The sequence below is a fragment of the Microchirus variegatus genome, assembly GCF_963457635.1.
Source record: "Microchirus variegatus genome assembly, chromosome: 7".
NCBI lineage: Eukaryota > Metazoa > Chordata > Actinopteri > Pleuronectiformes > Soleidae > Microchirus > Microchirus variegatus.
In genome coordinates, this window is record NC_139808.1 from 22288310 (window position 1) to 22315115 (window position 26806).

Below are 26806 nucleotides of genomic sequence, written 5' to 3' on the forward strand. Positions count from 1 at the left end.
GACACCAGCTTAGCCTGACTGGGTGACCAGCCATACCAGCTGGCCAGCGACTGACACACCAGCCTGGCCAGCTTGTCAAGCTTGGTTAACCAACTAAACCAGCCTAAGACCAGCTAAGACCAGCTAAAACCAGCTAAAACCATCAACCATCCTAAGCTGGTCTAAGCTGTTTTTTTCAGCAGGGTAGGGACGCTGTCTTTTAAAGAGCCCATATTATACCCTATATTACCCCAAGTTAAACTAGTTCCTGATGCCCTAATAAACATGTCTGTGTCATGCTTTAGTCAAAATATCATAAGGATGAAGCACAATAGCAGTTCAATAACCCTGCCAAAACAGCCCTTTTCAGAATGCTCGGTTTTGTGCCTCGTCATTTACATGTGAATGAGACCCATTGTAAACACACACCCACTGCTTCCAGGAGAGTGTCGATGCCCTCTTATGCCGGCATGCTCATGTTACCATGACAACAGTTGAACGTGAATCGTGGGAGGGAAATGGCTGGTGGAGGAAGACGAAACTACAGAAGAAGTTGTATGTAGACTGCAACAGGACGTGTCAGAATGGTTAGTTATGATCTCTATTTGAACTTTTCTTAAAAATGTTGTTTGTACGTCGGTTAAAAACGGTCTAAACGGACTAAATACTGCGATCGCTGGTCGCTGTTTGTGTAACTCACTGCTTATAAAACTCTAGATTTGTTTGAGTAACGAGCATGCTACTCCCGCGTTCTCCACACCAGCGGGAATGTAATAGCACCCTTTTTATTATTCTCAGCTCCTCCGTAATAACGTTACATCATTGTTATGTTCGACATCTAAATTACTATCCACAGCCATACTGTCGCCACTTATCACCTATTGTCATGCAACCCCCGCTCCATATACCCTGTTATAACTTTCTTAAATTCAGATGTATCAAAGTGTGCGTACGCATGGATCCAACACGTTTCCTTTGTACATCCCAAATCAACTAGGAATTGAGCGCACATGCAGAGGTGCCAAACGCCTCCCTGTCCACGCCCCATTTACATATGCAAATCAATTTAAATAGGCCCTGCGATTAACCTCTTTGATCAAATAACGCACTGAACAAAGAAAAGTAAAGGAATTTCACACAGTCTGAGCAAGAGATTCAAGAGTGAATGAAAAAAGTGAATGAAAACGCGCAGGGAGATTTTGTTTGACACCCTGTCAACAGGTATAAATATGACAAAAAAGACGTGAGTGGGAGTGTGTGTGAGTCTGTGGGATCAGAGTAGCGCACACCAAAAACACACCCACGCACGCACGCAGGCACACACACACAATACACTCACAATACACATCGCTCATGCGTAAAGATGGCAGGACATTAAACACTTTGACTCATGTTTAATTTTTTTTTTTTATTTCTCACAATTAAAGAATGCAGAAGTGCGCCGCGGCTGACATTTGCAACTTTACGCCCGCTTTTACTGACATGAATACTGAACACAGAGAGACAATCAGGGGCTTGTTAGAAAGCCCTGTAGCTCTAATTTCACCAGCAGAAAAAAGCAAAGTAAACCAAAAACATGATATGTGAATGCGCACATGCCCAAATGTGCATGGCGCTGGTTTTCATCATACGGGACAATTAAAATAATAAACTATTTACTCACCCAGAAGCCACCCATCGCGCACTGTTCCAGCCTCCAGCCTGTTCAATTTGCGCATCACATATGATTTGAACATTGATGGAATGAAAATGTTTCCTATAAACGTAAACACATTCTGTGACGGCGCTTTTATAGCGTTGTGTGTGCAGTCAATAGCTCCGATTACATTAGGGTAACCGGCTCTCGCTGAAAATTGCGCTTTAATGTTGGCCTGTTCAACAGCATTGTATGGGAGTGTGATGTACCTGGATGACATTCGGATGATTCCCTCCCACACAGCTGGCATGGCTCGGCTCAGGGTTGACTGGCACACTCCTGACCGCATCGGCTTATGAGCCAATTATCATTGTTTGCAAGTAAATCCTCGCGTTCCCTAAATACTCGCTCACGTCAGATTGTTCATAAATGTGTCTCTGATGTGCACATCACTCTGATGACTATGTGTTTTCACATTATTAACAGTTTCCCAGCATCACCACTAAGTGTCAACAAAGGAACAATTGCTGATTGTTGATTGATGGTGGAAGTCAACGAAGTTTCATCCATGAGGGCCATGTGAAGGCTCTGAAATTGCCAACGCTGGGAAAGGAGAGATTAAAGCTTCATACATTTGGATCCCAGACCCCAGTAATCGCAGAGCGCAATGTCATAAGGGTTGTTCTGGAAAATATCTGTAACAACAGACAGCTCATCGAGATCAATGCTGTTCAGACGCCACAAATATGCACTGCTGTCATAAAGGTCCCTGGAGAAAGCATACAATAAAAAATGGAGAAAAAGGGGCTGGCATTAGCAGATGTCTCAACAGGCAACGGAGAGAATCCAGAACTGTCGATATTGATTGGAGCTGACTACTATTGGAAGATAGTGACTGGTAAAATTGAGAGACTTTCAGAAGCACTGGTCGCTGTAGAAACTGTGCTTGGCTGGGCAGTACAAGGACCCGTCTCCATGTCCAGCATGAATGAAGCTGCCTGCATGCACATTGGCGTAAGTGAAAATACTGACATGCTGAGGAAACAGATACGTGCATTTTGGGAAATAGAATCACTGGGCATCACCAGTGGAAGTGAGGAGACTCCCTGCGACACAGAGGCCAAACTTTGATCAAGCTTTGATAGGTCAGTCAAATACACAGATGGAAGATGAAATGGTTTGAATCCCTAAAAAGGAGACTGAACTCAGATGTGACACTTTTCAAACAATATGAAGATATAATAAAGGACTCACCATGCTGTGATAAGAGAGGACAAAGCGACGACCAAGCTAAGAGTGGTGTTCCATGCCTCGTCACATGAAGATGGCTGCCCATCACTGAATAACTGTCTGCTGACTGGGCCAAATCTGAACCCTGACCTTCTAAACATCCTGATTAGATTCAGACAGCATGCGATAGCCTTCATGGCAGACATCGAAAAGGCTTTCCTGCAGATATCCCTGGCAGAAAGGGACAGAGATGTTGTAAGGTTCATATGGCTTACAGGACCACCCGATGCAGAGAGCACAAGGACACGCATAATGAGAATGACACGTGTAGTGTTCGGAGTGTCATCAAGTCCAGTCTTGCTTGCAGCCACGATCAGAAACCATCTGGAGAAGTATAAGATGACTCAACCACATGCTGTGAACGTTCTGAAGGACTCACTTTATGTGGATGACCTGATTGCCAGTGCAGGCAATGTGGAAGAGGCTTATGCACTGACAGCAGGTGCAAAAGAGATTCTGGCTGACGCCAGCATGAACATGTGTAAGTGGACCACAAACTCTCCCGAATTGAAAGCCAAATGGTCAAACAGTGACCTCGACTTTGCACAGGAGGTTGAAGTACACGGCTGTGTGCTCAAGGTGCTTGGTCTGATATGGAGACCAGACACTGACGATTTCGTCTTTGATCTTAAACACCTGATGGACATCCTAAAAGGAAAGGAAAACACAAAAAGAAGTGTTTTAAGATCCTCAGCAAGAATATTCGACCCCATAGGGTTCCTGACTCCATTTACCATAAGAGTAAAGTGTCTCTTCCAAGATATGTGGCGTAGGGGGATCAGCTGGGACGAGGAACTACCCACAGAACTCTCTGAATTATGGCAGCAGTGGTGTATGGAGCTGCCTCAGATCCACCAGATTGTCATTCCCAGGTGGTATGGCGCAGACAAGCGGTTGGGGGAGCAGAATCGAATTCTACACGTCTTTAATGACGCAAGTGAGAAAGCCTATGGAGCAATGGCATATCTGCAAGGACAGACTGTGGATGGAGAGACCGTGACCAGGCTTGTAGCATCCAAGTCGAGGGTGGCACCTATAAAGACCATTACTCTGCCACGCCTTGAGTTAATGGGCACTCTAGTTGGAGCGAAATTGGGAAACACTCTGCTAAACGCTCTTCACATGCAACCAGGCCAACTTCACATGTGGTCAGAATCTATGATCGCAATCCATTGGATTCGTGGCTCAGCCCAAAAATGGAAGCAATATGTTGCCATTTGAGTCATGGAAACACAGGCACTGACAGAACCGGAATCGTGGTCACACTGCTGTGGAAAAATGAACCCAGCTGACCTCACTACTAGAGGCCAACCAGCCTTAAAGCTGGTGGTCAGGACCTCCTTTCCTAAAATCAGGAGGATATCCCACAGAACAGTCAAGGCCAACTGATGAAGAGCTCTCAGGTGAAGTTGTAAAAACTGAGCTCAAGTCAAGCCATGTTGCGGTTCAGCTGAGCAACACTGACAGCATGGCAGGAGACTCATTGCAACTGGGGAATTACAGTAATTTACAAAATGTGCTTAGAGAGCAAGAAAGAGAAGAGGAGAATTGACAGCAGAGGAGCTGTCGGAGGCCGAAAGATATTGGATACGTAAGGTCCAAGCCGACAGTTTTGAACAAGAAATAACAGAGATGAAGGCTGGAGGAGATGTGCACAAGGGTTCAAAAATCAGGGAATTTAAACCATTTCTTGACGAACATGGACTAATCTGTGTGGGAGGAAGGTTGCAGCAGTCAGACCTGAGCTTCAGAGAGCAGCACCCATGGCTGTTATCCCCAAATCACAGATTTGCAGAAATGATCATCAAATACAGCCACGAAAAGGTCATGCTTCAGGTATGAGAGACACTCTTGTACAACTGAGGGAAAAGTATTGGATTCCCGGAGCCAGACAGTTGGTGAAGAAATGCATTGGAGCTTGCACCATTTGCAATAGATTCAGGGTTAAGGCTGCCCAACAGGTAACTGCACCCCTGCCTAGAGACAGGATCACAGAGTCACCCCCATTTGAAGTCACAGGAGTTGATTTTGCAGGCCCTTTATATGTGAAGGTGAGAAAGACTGTAGAGAAAGCCTATATCGCATTATTTACATGTGCTTTGACTCGTGCTGTGCATCTGGAGCTGGTGTCAAACCTGTCGACAGAAAACTTCCTCCTGGCTCTAAAAAGATTCATATTCTGACGAGGACTCTGCAAAATCATTTATTCGGACAATGCCCAGACTTTCAAACGGGCCCAGCAAGATCTGAAAGAGCTTTGGAAAGCAATGAAGGAGCCCGAACTTCTAGAATACTTCTCAGAAAAGGGCATTGTGTGGAAATTAATCGCAGAGCGAGCAGCCTGCTGGGGGGGATTTTGGGAAAGATTAGTTAGATCAGTCAAGGTCTGTCTAAAAAGAGTGATGGGAAGAGCTTCACTTGGTTTTGAGGAGTTGACATCTCTTTTGTCAGAAGTGGAGGCAACAATCAATTCACGACCGATCACCTTTGTGTATAATGATCTGAAGGAACCCCAGCCCCAGCCTCTTACACCAGCACATTTCCTGGCTGGGGGAAAATACTTTCCTCCTTGCCACCAAAGCCGTTTACTACTGCAGGTCAAACAACCAACGCAAACAGGGAGGAGCTGACCCGACGATGGAGGTACCGCCAACGACTCGTCACCGAGTTTTGGAATCGGTGGAGAAAGGAATATTTGTTGGACTTGAAGTCGGCTCACACCCGTGAGACACCGTGTCCTACCCCACTGAAGGAGGGAGACCTGGTTCTCATTGGAGAGGATAAGATGCCACGGTTGACGTGGAGAACTGGACTGATCACAGAACTGTTCCAAGGAAGAGATGGACTAGTGAGGTCCTGTGCTGTGCGCACGCCAAATGGGACAATATTAAGAAGACCAGTTCAGCTTCTGTATCCCTTTGAAGTTTGCACATGAACAGTCTTCTTAGGGGGGGGTGATGTTATGACTTTCTTACTTATTGATTTGGGTTGTTATTGTTTGAGTAATGCTTTGAGTAATGACTGGGAGAGGAGGTGGTTGTGTTCTGTGGTGGTTTTTCTGCTGTTTGGTTCGTGCCTGCAGTGTACACTTGCAGCCACTGTGTGGCATCGTTGGCATGTGCAACGTTGTCTTTTACAGGTGTCCCTTTTTTTACCTCTGAGGAAGAACAGCGCCCCGGAAGCAGTGTTGTGCTATGTTTTCAGCGTCTCCGTTAGCATACTTTGTTAGCCGGCGAAACCCACACGCCAAAAGAGTTTGTAACAAGTTTGAGAAAGTCCTGCACCTTCTGCAAATAAAGGGGAAGGACTGAACGATCGTCTCCGTACGCCTTATTTACGTAGACGCAGTTAATTCATATCATACCCCATAGTAATGTCCGTTTACCCGTTGTTACTGCGTTTCACCGTAATGCATAGAGTGACCACGATTTTGGCTTCTCGCGATCATAAAAACATTAGAATTGAAGAAAAACAATTAATGCGCCGCGTAGCGCGGCGTGTATGTAAATTCCTATGCAAGAAAAACACCTTGAATGCACCTGTGTTATTGCAGCTGCAAGTGACGTGTGTGGATCAATAATGAGGAGAGAACGTGGAAAACGACAGAAAGGTAGCCTTTGGTTGAGAAGAAATGTAGGACAACATCTGCTAACCGGAAACACATTGACAGATGTCGAGCAAAAGGAAATTGTTTGCTAAGTCTCTCGCGCTGTCTGTCTGCTCCTGAAGGCAACACGACAACTTATTCGCTCCGCTCGTCAGCCATCACAACACGGTCCTCACATCAGACTCTTTACAATGCTGCCCCATATCATCAGGAGGGGACCGTACCTATGTTCCCCGGGTCCTATGTTCCCTGGGTCCTATGTTCCCCGGGTCCTAGGTTCCCCGCTTTGTATGTGACCGGGGAACATTGGACCCTTTCTCTAAACCTAACCCTAACCCTACCCTTTTTCAAAAAAAGGGTCCCATGTTCCCCTGTCCCCACTTTGTATGTGACAGGGGAACATGGGACCCTTTTTTGGGAAAAACGGGGAACATAGGTACTACCCCCATCAGGAGATTACGGCGGCTGTGACATTTATGGTAGTGAAGGACATGTAAGCGTCAGTACCGTAAGCAACCCAGGATTCAACACACTTGTTCAGACTTTGGACAAGCGTCACGTGTTTCCGTCACGTAAACGTTTCAGAAGAGTTGCAGCCCTGTATGATAAATGTTGTGCTGAGGGAGTATAGCACTGTTTTGTTCTTTGAAAAGTATCCTTTTCTTCTGCATCGCATCACATCGTATCGTATCACACTGCATCACATTGTGTTAAAATTAAATCGCATTGTATCGCACTGTATCGTAATACGTGGGAGTATCGTATCGCTGGTAAATTTCATGAATCGTTAATGTATCGAATCGTTGGCAGTGTATCGAGATGGGTATCGTATTGCTTCGATGATGAAGATTCCCAACCCTAATACACACGTCACTCGCTAGCTGCATCTGCACGTAACACTGGTGCGTTCAAGGTGTTTTTCTAGCATAGGAATTTACATTCACGACCAGCTACATCATTAAGTCTCTGCTCGTGCCAGCAGCAAAGCATACAATACTTGATAAGCATGCAGACGTAAAGCCAATTTCCCCGACCACAAAAACACACCACAGTATATTCCACCGAGTCAACCTACTGCACTGACACGGTGAAGACTTTCCGTGAGTCTCTAAAAACAACAAAGACGTCACGTCTCTTGGGCTTCTGCAGCAAACCACATTTAGACTTTTTTGATACTGCTCCCCGTTTCAGGTTCAGTCTTCTGGTGAGTCCAGATTTGTACTGACCGAGGTTCACAAAACACTCTGATGCAGTGGTGGTGCGAACACATGGACGCTGACGAATGATGACTTTATCCGGCACATTTTTTTCATACATAAAATATATCCACTGGACACACAAATCCACTGAGGCTGGAAGTTTGTGTAGAACACTGTGCTCTGCTGTGCAGCCATGAACAGCACACTTGCACAGCACACCGCGTTGACATGATTCCGCTTTTCTTCCCTCGCCTGCACTCTCGTATTTCATAGGGACAAGGAGGAGCTAAGGTGGAGCTCTCGAAGTACACTTCCTGGTGGTCGTCACAGGGGCCGAGGTTTAAACATTGCATGTTTTATCTCCTATACTTACACTAAGGGGGACTACTAAAACATGACTGAGTCTTAGTTTTTCACACTTTGGGGAATGGTATGGCCTCCAGAGTCCCAAATATAAGTATTAAAATGATTAAAAAGTTGATTTTATTTATTTTCATAATATGGGCCCTTTAATTTTTTACGGATGTTGAAAATACGGCGGTTAGGACCGTGATTATTAGTTAAAGTATTAATTATATACTAATTAATATACAAATTATTATTAGGAATAATATCTACGTGTTGAAGTAGTTTTTAACTCACAATTCTTTCACTCAATATGTTTAAATTGTGGCGAGCTCAAGTGGAAGAAAGTCTCGAGAGACATATCGTTAGTTCAACACGGCTCTCACGCTATGTTCTCAGCAGCGAGTAAGTCCGTAACTTTATTAACATCTAGAGACACGAACATTTGATGGACATCATCCCCCGTCCCATCACACTGAGTCATGGTGCCACACCACAAAATTACTGTCTCCACCAATTCAACATCAAACATCCCGAGAACACAGCAGGGCATAACAACAACACTCAGAACATGCAGACCAAACATCAAACTGCAACACATCACAACAATAACACTTCTGTCAACACATAAGAACCCACTCCCATGAGTCTCTGCGCCATCAGCGCTCACTGTCCGCAACCGGTACTGCTCTCGTCACTACAATATTCAACACTAATTCACGTGTTCATCACATTTAACAGTGACTTCATGAACCGATAGTGACGATAAGACAAACAGCCTCCCCGGGAATCAGTGGTGAAGTGACCGCAGGTCTCAGTGCTCACACGGTCACAGCTACACCACAGTCATCAGTGTCTCGATGTCCGGGACTGAACACAGTGATAAAGTGCATCATGTCAGTCTCCTCTCCTCAATGAATCCACACAGCAGCTCGTTAATACATCAATAATACGTTTGAAAATAAATGTTAATGAGCGACGAATAAACAACTAAAACCTGCTTTGTTATAATATTTAAAAAAATGTAAACGAAACCCCCTCATTGTCTTCATTTACTCACATTTCTCAACAAGTTTTCATGTCACTTCATGTAACTTTATGAGAAATGACTGATTCCCGGGGTGGCTGTTTGTCTTATCGTGGGGGATGATGTCCATCAAATGTTCGTGTCTCTAGATGTTAATGAAGTTACGGACTTACTCGCTGCTAAGAAGCTAGTGCGAGAGCCGTGTTGAACTAACGATATGTCTCTCGAGACTTTCTTCCGCTTGAGCTCGCCACAATTTAAACATATTGAGTGAAAGAATCAGGAGTTATTAAACTATTTCAACACGTTGATAATATTCCTAAAAATAATTAGTATATAATTAATAATTTAAATAATAATCAAGGTCCTTACCCGCCGCATTGTCAACATCCGTAAAAAAAAAATAAAAAAATTGTCAACATCCGTTACCGTTCACTTCCATTGTAGGTCACTTCCGTTGTGGCTTTTGCATTTGTGTTGTGGCTTTTGCATTTGTGTTGTGGCTTTTGCATTTGTGTTGTAGCTTTTGTATTTGTGTTGTGGCATTTGCATTTGTGTTGTGGCTCTTGTATTTGTGTTGTGGCTTTTGCATTTGTGTTGTAGCTTTTGTATTTGTGTTGTGACTTTTGCATTTGTGTTGTGGCTTTTGTATTTGTGTTGTGGCTTTTGCATTTGTGTTGTGGCTTTTGTATTTGTGTTGTGGCTTTTGTATTTGTGTTGTGGCGTTTGTATTTGGCCTGACACCTCTGGGCCACCGTACTTCTCTCTTAAGTATATAGTATATTTTGTTTTCTTGTAACAACAAAAACAGATGATGGAAATACAGTGGTATGCGTGGTATGGTAGTGGCACCCCTGTAAATGTTCATGATTTTCCTTATAAATCATTGGTTGTTTGGACAAGAAATTTCAGTTAAATATATCATATAGGAGACAAACACTGTGATATTGAGAAGTGAAATAAAGTTTATATGATTTACAGAACGTCTGCAATATCAGCAGATTCTGGAGAACAATGTCCAGGAATCAGTGACAAAGTTGAAGTTGTGCCAGGGCAAACCATCAAACCTGACTAAACTGGAGATGTTTTGTAAAAAAGAATGGTCCAAAATGCCTTCCTCCAGAATCCAGACTCTAGTTAGAAGCTGTAGGAAGCGTTTAGAGGCTGTTATTTCTGCAAATGAAGGATGCACAATTTTTTTTTTTTTTAACTTATGCACATGCCTAATTTTGTTTGAATAATTCTTGCACACTTTCTGTAAATCATATAAACTTTACACGTCTCATTTATCACTGTGTTTGTCTCCTATATGATATATTTAACTGAAATGTCTTTTTCAAACAACCAATGATTTATAAAGGAAAATCATGATTTTTTTTTCAGGTTATTTCATTTCAAATCTTAAGAGGATATTATGTCCAGTTTTTTCATGTATTGTATATTGTTCTGTGTAGCAGTGTAGCTCACAACAATAGTACCTGTGCTCATACAGAGCAGGGTGTGGTTTCACTGACAGCTTAGACCAGGAGGGGGTTGTGCTATGTAAATGTGATGATTCTGTCTCTTGGCTCCCAGAAGATGTACATTTTTGAGGCTAAAATTCTCCCTAGGGCAGTTTGAGGAGTGCCTACATTCAAATGGCAATATCTTCTTCAAAAAGTATCAGATGTACATGTGTTTGACATTGTTGGAAAGCTTAGAAATCACACTTTCAGAATCTGTAAATTCCTCCAAATGTCCCTAAGTAGACTTGTGACCGGTTTTGCCATGGCTGGACACATGTTTAAGCTAATACAATATCTGTTTCAGTTTTAACGTGATGAATATCCCTCACTGCGACAGACTGGCAAAAAAAACCCCGGATGAATGAGAAAATATTTTTTTTATTGCGAGATTGACACAAAAACTTCTATAGGCCTCAGAACTCAAACCAAGAACACTATTCGCAGATATATTAAATTAAATTAAATTAAATTAAATTAAATTAAACAAATGTATGTTAGCTTTTCTCCACAAATGTTTCTGTACCTGTGCTACTGTGTTACTACAAAAAAATATAGATTACTTTTGTAACAGGCAGTTTTTATCACTTGGTGCTTCGACCCATGATGGCTTTCTTTGTGTTTCTCTCTGGTCTCAACAGGATTATATAACATTTAGGTCCAAACAGCGCCATCAAGAGGCCAAAACTGGAGGCCAGGATGGCAAAAACCTCCACTGCATCTGCATATTTGCCTGGTGAGCTGATGTAAGCAGGGACAAAGGCCACCCACACTGCACAGAAGATCAACATGCTGAAAGTGATGAGTTTGGCCTCGTTGAAACTGTCTGGAAGATTCCTTGCTAGAAAAGCTAACAAACAACTGAGGACAGCCAGTAAACCAATATAACCAAGTAAAACTGCAAAACCAACTGTGGACCCAACTGCACACTCATAAACTATCTTGTCACTGTGATACTGGGTGTTTTTATGAGGCACTGGTGAAGCAGAGACAAGCCAGACAGTGCAGATTGCTGCTTGAACAGAAGTCAGAACCAGAACTGTCCCTCTCTGCTGCACAGCACCAAACCACTTCAGACTGGACTCACCTCCTGGTTTGGAGGCCCTGAACACAGCCATAACCACCATGGTTTTCACCAGGATACATGAGACACAAAGCACAAAGCTGATGCCAAATGCTGCATGTCTTAGTTGGCAAGTCCATAATCTGGGTCGTCCAATGAAGAGCAACGAGCAGAGGAAACAGAACTTTTGTGACACCAAGAGAAGAAAACTGAGTTCTGAATTGTTGGCACGAACTATAGGTGTGCTGTGATAATGGATGAAGATGCCCAGGACAACAGCACAGATACATGTGCCCAACAGTGAGGTGGTTGTCAAGCAGACACCCAGAGGCTCATGGTAGGAGAGGAACTCTGTTTTCTTAGGAACACAGTGGTCACGCTGGGGGCTGGACCAGAAATCTTCTGGACAACTGGTGCACTCCATGGAGTCTGAGAAAAGAGGGTCATGAGAGAATGTTTATACAACATCTCTGAACTGTGGTGTTTAAAAGTTTACACTCACCAGTTGTATTGCTGATCTTTCCCTCAGAACAAGGAACACAGTCAAAACAACATTTAGGTTCCCCCTTCTTTCTGACCATGCGGGTACCTGGAGGACAACTGTCACTGCACACTGACCGAGGAGGCTGTGTGGGGAAACATCAGTGTCTGTTAGACTCATCTATAATGATTAAGGGAAAGAGATGGTCGTCTGAAAAAGTAAGTAAATAACCTGTTTGGATTCAAAGTTCCAGAAGATTTTGTCTTCATCCAGTGTAAGTTCTTCACCTTTGAAGGCTGACCTCTTAACCTCACCCACTCTCTGAACTTTAGTTCTTCCGTCCGGGAGCCAAACCCAGTTCATGATGTCATATATTGGTAAGGCATCACCATTCTCATCAAATGACACTTGATCACCAAATGTTGTGGTGAAGTTGACTTTTTCCAAGTAATACACAAGCTTTGGAAATGTATAAATAAAGTAACATTTATTAGAATAAAACACATAGAAGAAAAAACATCAAAAAGTCATTAAAATATATTTTAAAAAAACTCCAAATTCCAGTTGACACTACATAATGTAAGAAATGTTTGTGTACAATTGGGATTCCCCAATGGGTGGGATGATTCTATTCTGTTATTGTCATTGCTCATTCACTGTGCCAAAAAATTGGATGTGAACATTTGAGACAAAAATACATTTTTGTGCATTGACCAGCGTACGACTCTAAACTCCATGCTGACATTTTGCAAATGGATGTTCACTGATGTCACCTGCAACTAGGCTCAGATTGAACGATATAACTGTCTGTAACATTGGTGTCTACTAGGGTTGTCACAAATAAAGATTCAAATTGGTCATCAGTTCGAAATGTATGTGACATAAACATTAATGTAATTATACTGTAGCAATATAACTGGTTGATGAAGCTGTGTTTACTCACAGTCAGTCAGTCAGTAAACTTTCCTGCTTTTACTCCCAGACTATGGTTCGAAAGCACAGGGAGGTTGTCTCTCTAGGGTGAACGATACAGCTAACACCCTAGCATTTTATGCAGGAGTCGGGGCATTTGTCCATTATTCAAAATTAAATTATTCTACGCCCAAACTCTAGGTGCAGCATTCGTCAACTGTATGCTGTTATTGATGTATAATTTTACAACCTTGAGTGTCATGAAAGGCACCTTTAAATAAAACGTATTATAATTATTGCCATAACCGTTATTTTATGGTGTGAGTTCTGTTGTTTAGTTGTCTGTTGTTGTGTTTTTTGCCCAGCTAGATGTTTTTATTAAAAACTAAAACATGTTGGCTCCTCACCCTTTCTCTTAAGTCCAAGCCCAGCCACCTTTACAGAGAAAACTCCATCTAGTCAGGAACTCATTCATTCTATTGCTACCCACAGCTTGTGACCAAAATTATGGGCTGTAATTTAGATTGACCATTGCCCACTGCTCCATTGACTCCCAGAGAAGCTGAGTCTCCGTGGAAGTGAGGTTTTCGTCACATTTGTCCAATCACTGTCAAACTCACTCAACGTGGTGCACACAATGCCAGGTTTAGTCATCAGACAATAAAAAAATAATTTGTGAGGGTTAGGGTTAGCCATGGAAAAAACAGGACCAAGTAGATTGAGAGACATTTTGAGTTATTGCTATTATAGATTCTGTCAAAGTGTGATTTCTGTCAAAGTGTTTGTGTATAAACTGTGGAGAAAGTATGCAAAGATGAAGTCAAAATCAAAATGCTAACGCATTGGCATAAAGTCCACTAGCTTAAATGCTAATGCATTAGCATAAAGTCCGCTAGCATAGCAGAAGTGAGATTGGCTTCGGCGTGACCAGAAGCCTCTGTCTTTGTTAAGAAGTGCATCCACAATTTAGTTCTTCTGCAATGTCCATCTTAATTCAACGGTGAACACACACAGCTTCTGAAGTAGCAGTAACAGTGAGGAGCCTCCGCAGCAGTGATTGCATATTAAGTAGCCATGTGTTTTCTCTGTGACGAGCAGCTGATTGGACGAAAAAACGACAAAAGCACTGGAATATGATATCACCACACCCTAGCTAGGAATCGATGCACAGCGATCTAAAAAACCTAATTCAAATACAATGTTTATGGTTTTAAGACCCACAGTCCCACAGAGCAAAAATCCCTTATTTTGAATTAAAAAAATAAAACAATTTCATTGTTTACTCAAACCAACTTTTTGCTACTTTTGCCATGGCGGTTCACATATGTGAGTGTGAGTAAAGCCTTGTTTATACTTGCACGTGGCGTGGGGCTCCGCAGACGGCACACGACCATACAAGTATGTACTGAGGTGTTTATGCTCAGTTCGTTCAGCACGTTGTTCGTTGCAGTATTCGCCGCAGCGGTAGGGGGTGTACAACATAAATATTCAACTTGTGCTGCCGGATAAATATCCGCTGCCTAACAACTTTCCGCATATCGCTTACATTGGTCTCAAAAGGACTGTCCGTCTCTCTGTGTTTCACGTATTAGGGCAAACAACCCATAATCCACCAGAATCACTGGGACGTCTTTTGCCCTTCACAAAGCGATCCCTCTTTTTTTTTTAACGTCCTACGGCAAAAGTCATCATCTTTTGTAACATGGTAACAATCTCCTTCATGAATATAAGGTCACGTGATTGTCTCAGTGCTCTCAGACAGACAAGTCATACAAATGCGTGTACAATCGGACCTGTTTGGCCAGCCTTCCATTGAAAATGAAGAGTTGGAGCACACCGCAGCCGACAAAGTTAGAAAAATACAGAGGTGTGCGCCCTCGCGCCACGTCACTTTTGAAGCTCACGCACCCAGTGCGACACAGGATATGACATCATTTTTGGCGCGCGCCCGGCACACTACGGCGACTATAATCAACACTAGCTTAATGATGGCAACATGTTTTCTTTTGGGGGGGGGGGGGCTGGTACCAATCCAAGTTAGCATAGGGCGAGAAGCGGGGTCAAACCCTGGCCAGTTCGCCATGTCCATTGCAGGGACACATACAGACAACCATTCACTCTTACTTCTACTTCTTATTATCTCAAAATAACCTTTTGGAAGTGGCAGTGGTTTGGGCAATCAGTTGTAGGAGACAGACAGGGCAGAGCTGGCTCAGTAGGAGCAGCACCAGGTGAGGAGATTAGCTCAGCTGGAGTGAATGGACTACCCAACCTCTCTTACCCTGGATTTCCACCGGGCGCATTACAGCAGCGGAACGTCATCGGCGCTGTCACCGTTGCTGATCGCTTCAATGTGAACATTTCCACCTGGTGCGCTGTGGCACGTCTCAGTAGCATCCCAGATCGTACCAGACAGCAAGTCCGACACAGAATCAAAGTAAAACACTTCCGCCCCCCTTTCAAAATAAAACTCAATATGCAGGTCATATAGCCTATCACAACTTCACATCAACATTATGTCGTAACCGGTGCTACCAGGTCAACAGTCAATTGATCCGAGCGCCTCGAAGTGTCATAACTTACGACGAGAGACTGATTGTTTAAGTGGAGAAATAAAAATCATTTATGACACCAGATCAACAGTTTTTCCACGATGGAGAATGAAAGAAGCTGTGTTGTTGTTTCCTTTATACACACAGTCTCTAGTGGGATATCACGAACTCGCGTCCTTTCAGGATTATCACGTGGCTCCCAAGGCACTGCTGCGCTGCTGTAACGCCCCCCGGTACGGATTGACGCTGGGCAGAGGACGGAGCAAAACCGTGCCGCTGACGTGCCACTGCTGTAACTCGCCCGGTGGAAATCCAGGGTAAGTCTCTGCAGTAGTGGTTCGGCCTTAAGTGCTGAATTTTACATTTAAGATTGTTTCATATGGTTTAACTGTCTGTTGTTTCTGGAGAGAAGAAACCCTCCGGTACTAATGTCATTGATTAGGTTACATTTAGAGTTGAGTGTAAACTGATATCTCACCTGCCATGGCTCCAGTCTTTGTAAATGAGCACAGGTGTTATTGCTGAAAGGTCCTCTCCCTGGCTCACACTGCAGCATGTCATCAAGAGCATACGCCAGAGCGTACACAGCCTTATACACATTATACTGTAGCCTGAGGTTTGAAACATCGAAGAAATCAGTCTCCACGTTCTCTAGAACTTCCTGTCCAGTGCAAAATTCTCCTCCAGCTTCCACCCAACCTGCTGGAGGTGGTGCAAATGTACACTGAAATGTGTGTTCCCAAAACTGATTCACCTGAAAAAGTTAAAAAAAAAAAAAAAAAGATAATGACACTGATGATAATGATTTTATTTTGCAAATATCATACCAGATTGAAGATTCTCACCATGCTATTTCCATGGGTGGTGGTGTAGTTTAGGTCAGGACGAACTTTTAACAGGAAGTCTCTGAGTCCCGGTATTTCTCCTCGACGGATGGCGATGCCCAGTGTTCCACCCAGGTACGGCATTAATAGAGGAGTCTGGAGTGAAGTGCCTGATGTCCAGGCTTCACTGGCCATCCACTGCAGGCCTGTCACATTCTGCCTCACCACCTGTACATTGGATTATAACAGGTTATTATAAACAACAATTTGTACCAGTACAAGTATTATCTAGGTCATACACAAGCATGCACATAATAAGAGAAAAGTGGGTGACCTGTGTACCAGAAGTTGGTCAGTGTTATCAGACATCATATCCTACTCTAAATGGCTGAATGTAGTGAATTACTATTGCTTATTGCTTGAGTCATGCTTGGTGTCTACAGAGTAGCAGACACCATCTTTTGTCTGCAGCCAAACTACTCAATCCAGCCAGACATGGTGGGTAATATTGAGATTTTACCAAGTAAGATGTGGTAAATATTTTAAATATTTTATGCTTTGTTCTACATGATGATGACTCTGAGTGCTTAACACCAGGAGATGTCAAACCCTGGGCCAGGACCTGTTCCCCAAACTTACCCACCTTCCTATAAACAATCCAGAAAAAGGAAGCAAAAGCTGCAACTCTGCATGTTTGACAAAGAAAGCACAACATTTTCTCCAAGTGTGTGACAGAAACACAAGCAGTGTGATGTACAAGTGTAATTTGTTCTAAAATATACCTGGTAGAGCAAGTGAGAGGTGAAACAACACCACTTACATCTATTTCACACAAACCATGTGGTTTTGCAAAATAGGAGAGGAAACAGTTATGTTGAATGATGTATCGCCACCTACCTCTTCCATGAGGTTAAACATGATGCTCTCATGTGCAAACACAATCACCACTCGAGCTGTAGATTTCTTCACAACATCCACTACCCTCCTCACTTTAGCTGGGTCGTAACCCCAGGGCAAACTCTCTGTGTAAGCCAGACAACCTCCACCAGCTGGACCCAGATCAGAGTGAAAGGATCGGGCAGCGTGGACTCCATAATCACCTTCACTGAAGATCAGACCTGCCCAAGTCCAACCAAAATGTTTTAGAATCTGAATCATAGCATTCACCTATGTGGACACAGAGCAGAGGGATTAGTGCACAGGCTGGAATCATCTTTACTAGAAATCCTGCTCAACAGGTTCATCAAAGACTCATAATTACTGTATTTATGTGTTGTATATCTGACACCACACAACTCTGTCAATGAGACATATAACATGACTGGTTTTCACCTGAAAAGCATCACTCGGAATCGTCCTAAAGAAAGATGGAAACTTTTGTCGATCACTGAGGCAGGAACATGTGGCAAAATAACTCACCTTTAAAGAAAACCCAAAAAAGACAACATATTCAAAAAGAAAACTATGTGTTTGCCGATGTATTTGATTTGAATTTTATTCACAATAAAGATGAAGTTGAAAGACTTACCAGAGGCACTCTGTACAAACCTAAGACTGTGGATATGGCAACTGTACGAGTCGAGGAAGAATCTCCCACAATCCCTAGGACTGGAGGAGTTCCTACACAGTTCTCCTCTAATATAACTTGCTCTTCTTGACCACTGACTAAGGTCAGTGCTGCACGAAATCCAATTCCTAGTTGGACGCAGTTATCATACAGACTGTATCCCAGAGTCACATTAGGCAGCAGGTTTGACTTTCTGTTGATCTCATCAATAGCAAAGGCCATGGTCTGAGCCTGTCTGAATCCCATAATATCAAAACTGACACAAAGATACAAGTAATACAAGTTTTTACCACGTAAATACATCATACAATCACTGTACAAAGCTACAAGTTTAACAACTTTAAAAATAGCAAATAATAAAGTTAGTATCAACACCACAAAACAACTTACTTTCATACTAATCGGTTTAATTATCGTCATTTTTCATGTTCTGTTTCCCTCACAGACTCACCTGTAGCAGGTAGGCTGTTGTGGCTCTGAGGTAAAAGACAGGTCAAGATAAGCTGGAAAGAAGTGAAGTTTGAAAATTCCACCAAGAATCACATCTCCAGGTTTGTTCATCCCATTTAGATAAAACTGTCTCTGTAACTGACAAGAGGAGGAATAAATAGAGGAGAAGCAGGAGAGCAACATTAACAAGAGGAGACTGGTGTCTAAAAATGTCCTCATGACTTTGCTCTGGTTCGTCTCTGTCTAAGTGCAGGCTCATCACAATATCACCACATTTTATGTATTTGCAGTGTTGTTTATTTTTTAACACCCCACCCATCAGTGCAGAGGAAGAAGCTGTAGGGGCAGGGCCTGAAACATGGTTGAAACATGGTATTAATTTATTTATTGAAACACACAGTATGTCGTTTTTTGCCAATAGGCGTCACTCAATCAAAACAATAACATAGTTTGGGCTGGACTGACGATGCTGCTGCTCTTTGCAGGGAGGGTCAGAGCAGACTCTACCTGTTTTTCAGATAAAAGGAAAGCAGGATTTATTTTGGTTAAAAAAAGCCTGCTTTTCATGTTGCTTGGGGCTGAGATCATGAATAAAAATGAGAATTTATCATTGAACCTGATGCTTAAATACTCAAATTAAGTATCCATATCCAGTTTCCAGGAGTCCCCTCTCATGGAGGTGGGGCAAGTTGTTCGGGTTGCCAGAACGCCAGCCCCCTCCCCAGGTTCGGAAGGGACGTACCGGATACCAGTATGTATACGTAAAACATAGAGGAAAGGCAGGAGTTAGTACTCACGAACCCTCTAATTCTGGGCACAAATTGGCCAGTGTGTGCGAGCTTAGCCTGGGAAATGATGAGGGTGCGGGAAATTTGAGACGGGGGATGCTGTGGGCGTAGGGCCGGAGGAGCTGGCATGGCCGGCTCTGCGGGCCCCGCATTTAGCCCCCATGGAAGATTTTCCAATTGAGCAGTCTCGGGATGAGACCCTCCGTAATGCCTTTGACCAAGTGATGAAAATTAATGGTTGCCAGGTTCACCCTAACACAGCATTCACTCACCCCTACTTTGTTGTTGTTAAAGACAGATTATACAGAGCGAGTCGTGATGCTCTAACGGGAAGAGCTCTCCCAGTTATTAGTCCCAAAAGGCCTTTAAGAAACAATTTTCCAGGCGGATCATCATAACCCCAAGCCGGGTCACCTAGGATATGATAAAACACTGAACCGAATCATGGCCCGATTTTACTGGCTGGGCATTCGGGTGGGAATGCCCATTACCACTAATCGAGGTCCCTATTGATAGAATTGCCATTGACCTCATCGGGCCATTAGACTGTAGCGCACGGGGATATCACTTTGTGTTAGTCCTAGTGGACTATGCAACCTGCTATCCAGAGGCAGTGCCCCTGTGCAGCATCTCGGCGAAGAGTGTTGCACAGGAACTATTTCAGGTCATCTCCAGAGGGGATCCCGAAAGAGATCCTGACTGACCAGGGCATATCTTTTACTGTATGTCACGTACACTACTCGAGCTATACGGGTTACTGGGCATCCGCTCAATCCGGACTAGTGTGTACCATCCCCAGACCGATGGCCTGGTGGAGTTTAACAAGATGCTAAAGAACATGATTCGTAAGTTTGTGCACAAGGATAGCTGTAATTGGGATAAATGGTTGGACCCTCTGTTGTTTGCAGTGCAGGAGGTTCCCCAGGCCTCCACAGGATTTTTCTCCCTTTGAACTCCTGTTCGGGTGTCTTGGACCTGGTTAAGAAAAACTGGGAGACTGGTCCAAGCTCCAGCAAAAACAAGGTACAACTGGTCCTGGACCTGCGAGCAAAAGACAAGCTCAGGTGGCAAAGAAAGAAAACATGAATTACCTCTAAAGATAAGGATATGAAAAAGTAAAATAATATCACACTATCATATCTCCTCTGAGCAGCAAGTAGAATTGTAGGAAAACAAACCACACATTTAACAAGGCAGTGGACTGTGTGATATTTAATTTGATGTTATTCTTATTTTTCAACCAAAGGGAATATTAATACTATGTCAGGCCTCATTTAATTAAAAAGCTGTTTGTTCAATTGTCTTTGTCACTGGAGGGATTTGACTTCTGGGACCTGCTTTAATTTTAATTTGAAAGAATGATATGAAGAACAATGATTAACACCTCAGGCTTTTCTAGCTTCATAATAACAAGAACTAAACAAGTCACTGTGTCTCTGAGTCAACTCAACTGTTTGACTGTAGAAATATGGAATCAGGATTTCATCACATCTGTTTGTGACATGTTGATGTGATGAGAATACTTTACCTTTACTTAACTTTAGTTCTGCTTATTAAAAGTCACCATTAGTTAATAAACTAAATTAAAAAATATATAGTATTATTATTATTATTATTATTATTATTATTATTATTAATAATAATAATAATAATAATAATAACAACAATAGTAATAATAATATATCTATAAAGCAAGTTATGTCTGTCTGACTGTGACAGGTATATCTCGCTGACCGTTAGTCAGATTGCCCTAAGACTTTGGATATGGGTTGAGCATGGCCCGATGGTGTATATCCTTGATTTTCATTTCATTTTTTGGAGGAATTTTAATTTTCACTGATTATCACGCTGCACCAGGCAGACAGCGGCTCATCAGCAGCAGCTGTGCTGTGTGGAGCGGGGAGGTGGGAGTGAAGAGGCTGTTCTCATGGTGGGTGAGACATTTATACACGGTTCACCACAGGACTGAAACATGGCGAACCTGTTTCCAACAGTAAGCTAGCGAGGCTACGATTAGCATAAGCGTCGGGCTAACATAATACAAACACTGTGCATGGCTGACAGTCACAACATCTAGCTACATTAATGCTAATCAAAAAATGAAAACAATACAAGTTGTGCCTCATTAGGTTGCACAGTGTTTATTATGTTAGCCTTTACGTTCCTTATCATGCATTACCATAACTGAAAAATCTTCTTCATCTCTCTCTATAGGAATACATACTTCATACGGGCACTGCACTAGTAATAATAATAATAATAACAATAATAATAAACTTGACTTTAGCCCTCAGGAATCCCTTAAAAAAAGTCCCTAAAGTGTTCTTCGTGGCAGAAAACAGCCCCTTCCCAAAAGCTGCTATAAAACATTGTCTATTATCAACACAATATCACCACATTTTATGTATTTGCAGTGTTGTTTATTTTTTAACACCCCACCCATCAGTGCAGAGGAAGAAGCTGTAGGGACCGGGCCTGAAACATGGTTCTGACTGAGTTATTAATTTATTTATTGAAACACAGTATGTCGTTTTTGCCAATACACGTCACTCAATCAAAACAATAACATAGTTTGGGCTGGACTGACGATGCTGCTGCTCTTTACAGGGAGGGTCAGAGCAGACTCTACCTGTTTTTCAGATAAAAGGAAAGCAGGATTTATTTTGGTTAAAAAAAAGCCTGCTTTTCATGTTGCTTGGGGCTAAGATCATGAATAAAAATGAGAATTTATCATTGAACCTGATGATTAAATACTCAAATTAAGTATCCATATCCAGTTTCCAGGAGTCCCCTCTCATGGAGGTGGGGCAAGTTGTTCGGGTTGCCAGAACGCCAGCCCCCTCCCCAGGTTCGGAAGGGACGTACCGGATACCAGTATGTATACGTAAAACATAGAGGAAAAGCAGGAGTTAGTACTCATGAACCCTCTAATTTTGGGCACAAATTGGCCAGTGTGTGCGAGCTTAGCCTGGGAAACGATGAGGGTGCGGGAAATTTGAGACGGGGGACGATGTGGGCGCAGGGCCGGTGGAGCCGGCATGGCTGGCTCTGCGGGCCCCGCAGTATTAGTAATAATAATAATAATAATAATAATAATAACAACAATAATAACAGTAATAATAAACTTGACTTTAGCCCTCAGGAATCCCTTAAAAAAAGTCCCTAAAGTGTTCTTAGTGGCAGAAAACAGCCCCTTCCCAAAAGCTGCAATAAAACATTGTCTATTAAATTTTTTTTCACTTTAAACGAGTCAATCTTTTAAAGCTACTTCAGCCTGACATAAACATGTCAAATATTAATAATATTTTTTGAAATTTTAACCCTTTACAGGTCACTTTGTTTACACAACTCCACTGTTTTTATTGAAAAACAACAAAAAACAACAATAACTTCCGTAAAATACATTTCAAGGAGAATTTGATAATAAGTATTATTAGGCCCTGGGATGGGTCATTGATTACCAGAAACATTTATTTTGAAGCACTGTTATTTTTTTGCAATGTCAGGTTTTTCCCAAAAATCCCTACAGTGTTCTTCGTGGCAGAAAACAGCCCCTTCCCAAAAGCTGCTATAAAACATTGTCTATTAATATTTTTTTCCTGCTTTAAATTGTCAGTCTTTTAAAGCTACTTCAGCCTGACATATACATGTCAAATATTAATAATATTTTTGAAATTTTAACCCTTTACAGGTCACTTTGTTTTCACAACTCCACTGTTTTTATTGAAAAACAACAAAAAACAACAATAACTTCAGTAAAATACATTTCAAGGAGAATTTGATAATAATTATTATTAGAACCTGAGATGAGTCAATGATTAGCAGAAACATTTATTTTGATGCAATGTCAGATTTTTTTTTAGAAAAACTGTCTAATTCGATCCTAGCAGCAGCAAATATCAACTTCCCAAAAACTGCTGAATTATTATATATTAATATTTTTTTCCATTTTAAATTAGTCTATCTTTTAAAACCACTTCATCCTGAAATATAAATGTCAAATATTAATTATATTTTTGGCATTTTAACCCTTTAAAGGCCATTATATTAATGCAACTCCACTGTTTTTTTTCCATCAACAAAACCCCCCAAAAACCATACAACTACAGTAATTTCCTATAATTTCCAGTTAAATGTAAATGTAAATGTACTTTATTTATACAGCCCTTTACAACAATCCTTTCGGTGATTCAAAGTGCTTTACAAGAAATAAATAAATAAAGAGGAAACACATAAAAGTAATTAAAAACAATAAAAACAATAAAATAGTGCAAAATAAAATAAGATAGAATCAGATAAAAGATAAGAAGACAAAAGATAAAAAGTGTCACCATACTACTCGGTATTAAAAGCCATCCTAAATAAATAGGTTTTTAGCCTTGATTTGAAGAGGCCCAGGTCAGAGATAAGACGCATCTCAACAGGGAGTTTATTCCAGAACCTGGGAGCAGCAACAGCAAAGGCTCGATCACCCCAGTGTTTATATTTTGACCTGGGCACTTCCAGCAACATTTGGTTGTTTGACCTCAGAGCTCTACCCGGATCACGAACAGTTAAAAGCTCAGATAAATAAGATGGGGCAAGATCATGAAGAGCTTTAAAGGCAAACATTAAAAGTTTAAAATCGATTCTAAAAGAGACTGGAAGCCAATGGAGAGAGTGTAGAACAGGGGTGATGTGCTCTCTTCTATTAGTGTTGGTTAAAAGACGGGCAGCAGCGTTTTGAACAAGTTGAAGGCGACTGAGAGAAGTCTGGGAAATGCCAACATACAGTGCATTGCAGTAGTCTAATCTGGAACTGATTAGCGCATGTATGGCTTTCTCAAGGTCGTGACGGCTTAAAAACGTTTTAACTTTGGCCAGCAGACGCAACTGGAAAAAACTAGTCCTGACAACGTTGCTAATTTGTTTATCAAACCTCAGAGGACTGTCAAAGGTCACTCCCAGATTCCTGATGTTCGGACTGAGTTTTGAGGACAAGGAGCCAAAGCCATCCATCACAGTATCCCCGAACACAATACATTCCGTTTTCTCGTTGTTTAAATTAAGAAAGTTTTGGGCCAACCACTGCTTAATGTCAGCAAGACAGCTAGACAAGGAGGTTTGTGCGCTGTTGCTGTTAGGCTTCACTGGCAGGTAGATTTGTAGATCATCTGCATAGCAATGAAAAGATAGGTTGTGCCTAGCTATAATTGACCCAAGTGGCAACATATATAATGAAAAGAGTATGGGGCCAAGAATAGAACCTTGTGGGACTCCACAGGAGAGAGGAGCACTGGAAGAAGACAGATCACCAACCATAACAGAGAAGGTCCTGCAGGACAGGTACGATGTGAACCACCTTAGTGCAGTGCCGTGGATGCCAACGTAATTATTTAAACGTGACAGGAGGACTGAGTGGTCCACCGTGTCAAAGGCTGCTGTGAGATCAAGTAGCACTAAGACAACAGGGCTCTTGGCATCCACAGACAGCGCAATATCGTTGTGCACTTTTAACAGTGCAGACACAGTACTGTGACGAGACCTAAAACCAGATTGAAATTTCTCCAGAATAGAGTTGTCTTCCAAAAAGGACTGTAATTGTATAAAAACAACTTTTTCTAAAACCTTGGAGAGAAAGGGCAAATGGGAAACAGGTCTAAAATTAGATAAAACTGCCTGCAACGCTGCCTGGCGGCCCGGGTGGTGTCATTCAACCAGGGATCTGTTCTTGGCTTGGCAGATTTTTGCCTAAGAGGGGCAACAGAGTCCAGAATTCGAGTGCAGGTAGAGTGGAAGATGGAAAGGAACTCGTTAGGGCAAAACGGGGAAGCCAGACCGTTCAAGGTAAAAAACTGTGAGTCATTGAAGGCAGCAGTGAATTCAACAGCTGTGGAGGAGGTGATGATGCGCCACCGATGGGATGGAGCAGGAGGTTTACCAATTGCTTGGAGGGCTATTAGTTCAAACACAATAGGGAAATGATCTGAGATTGCAGTCTCAGATATCTCTTTGAGAGAGACTGAGAGCCCAGACGAAATAACAAGGTCCAAGGTGTGCCCAAGATGGTGCGTTGGTTTATCCACGGATTGAATTAAATTAAAAGTTGCCAACAAGCTTTTGAAGTCAGTGGCGAACTGATCAGATGTGCAACAAACATGGACATTAAAATCCCCACAGATCAGAAGTTTATCATATTTTGGGAGAATATCTGCCAGAAACTCAGAAAACTCATGAATAAAGTTCTTATTATATTTCGGAGGGCGATAGACAACAGCACACAACACAGGACTTTCAAACTCCACCACAAACAATTGCAGTTCAAAAGAGGAGTGTGTACCTGTGGGAAGAAGCCGACATTTAAAACTGTCCCTGAACACAGCAGCAAGACCCCCTCCTCGGCCCGAAGCTCGCGGTGAGCTGAAGAAAGAACAGCCGGGTGGGAGGAGCTCAGAGAACGCGCTGTTTTCACCCGTTTTCAGCCAGGTTTCAGTCAGCAGTAAAAAATCCAAGGAATGTGAAGTAAAAAAGTCATTTAGTATGAAAGTCTTATTTACAACGGATCTGGCGTTGATTAACGCCATACGAACCAAACGCCGACCCGTCAGTTGGGAGGCCCGGTTTACCGGGCGGAGATTCTCCGGTGCGCATCCCCGTCTGCGGATCCTCACGGGCCGGCGACATGGAACTGGAAGCCCGGCCTCCGGTATAGCCGGCAGCAGGCACCGGTAGGAGTAGATCGCGGAGCCACGAATATCGTAGCCAGCGCAATCCCAGGAGAGATCAGACGGCGGACGGTGAGGGTTGTATGTGGAGGATGAAGCCAGGTAAGCTCTCAACCGGCATAGTACTCCACCTCTCTTTCCCCGTCTTCTACGACGGCTGTTGCGTAGCAACCGAGCAGGTAGACGCCATAGGAAACAGGGTACAGACGCCACAACCGGTGGCGGTGGCTTCGTCTGACCATTAAAGTCCTGGATCGGTAGTTTTTCCACATAATCGCAGATCTTTAAAAGACTCAGGCGATCATACACCAGCAGTGATGACACTTTGTGAGATACAAGCGACAAAAACAGGACAATATACAGAAGAACACAATGGCGCCATCTTGAAATCCAAGCTAACTAAACTCAATCACAACATATATTTCAAGGAATATTTGGTTATTATTATTAGTATTAGGCCCTGAGATAGGTCAGTGATTGGTAGAAACATTGATTTTGATGCATTGTTAGTTTTTTGTGGTGGCAGATCCAATTTAATAATCTCATCTTGTGATATATGATGGATTTTGAATCGGTCTCCTGCTACAAGCGAAAACATTTTTTTTCCCTGCTATAATAATTATTACCATATTTTGTTTTAAGATAAGTAAACAAACAATAATAAGTTGAACCTGAAAAAAACATTTATTTTGAAAAGAAGGACACTGAATGATGAACATTGAATGATGAACACTGAAATATGAACATTGAATATGAAACATGGGGCAGTTAGGTGTGTTGTTGGAGATGGGAGAAAGGAAAAGATAGAGATGGCGAGTGAGTCAGTGACTGAGTGACTGACTTAGTGAGTGAGTGAGTGAGTGAGTGACTGACTGACTGA

The 26806-nt window shown here is 42.4% G+C and overlaps 1 protein-coding gene across 1 annotated transcript; it reads right to left on the reverse strand.

The window, feature by feature from the left end:
* Positions 1 to 11169: 11169 nt before the first annotated feature.
* LOC310929252 (extracellular calcium-sensing receptor-like) lies at positions 11170 to 18617 on the reverse strand (the record flags this gene model as incomplete). Its single annotated transcript, XM_083891973.1, has 9 exons — positions 11170 to 12077; positions 12151 to 12274; positions 12361 to 12588; positions 16072 to 16347; positions 16439 to 16645; positions 17315 to 17584; positions 17750 to 17836; positions 17946 to 18240; positions 18436 to 18617. The coding sequence occupies 9 exons, from the start codon at positions 18615 to 18617 to the stop codon at positions 11170 to 11172; spliced, it is 2577 nt and encodes an 858-aa protein (XP_083748099.1).
* Positions 18618 to 26806: the final 8189 nt, after the last annotated feature.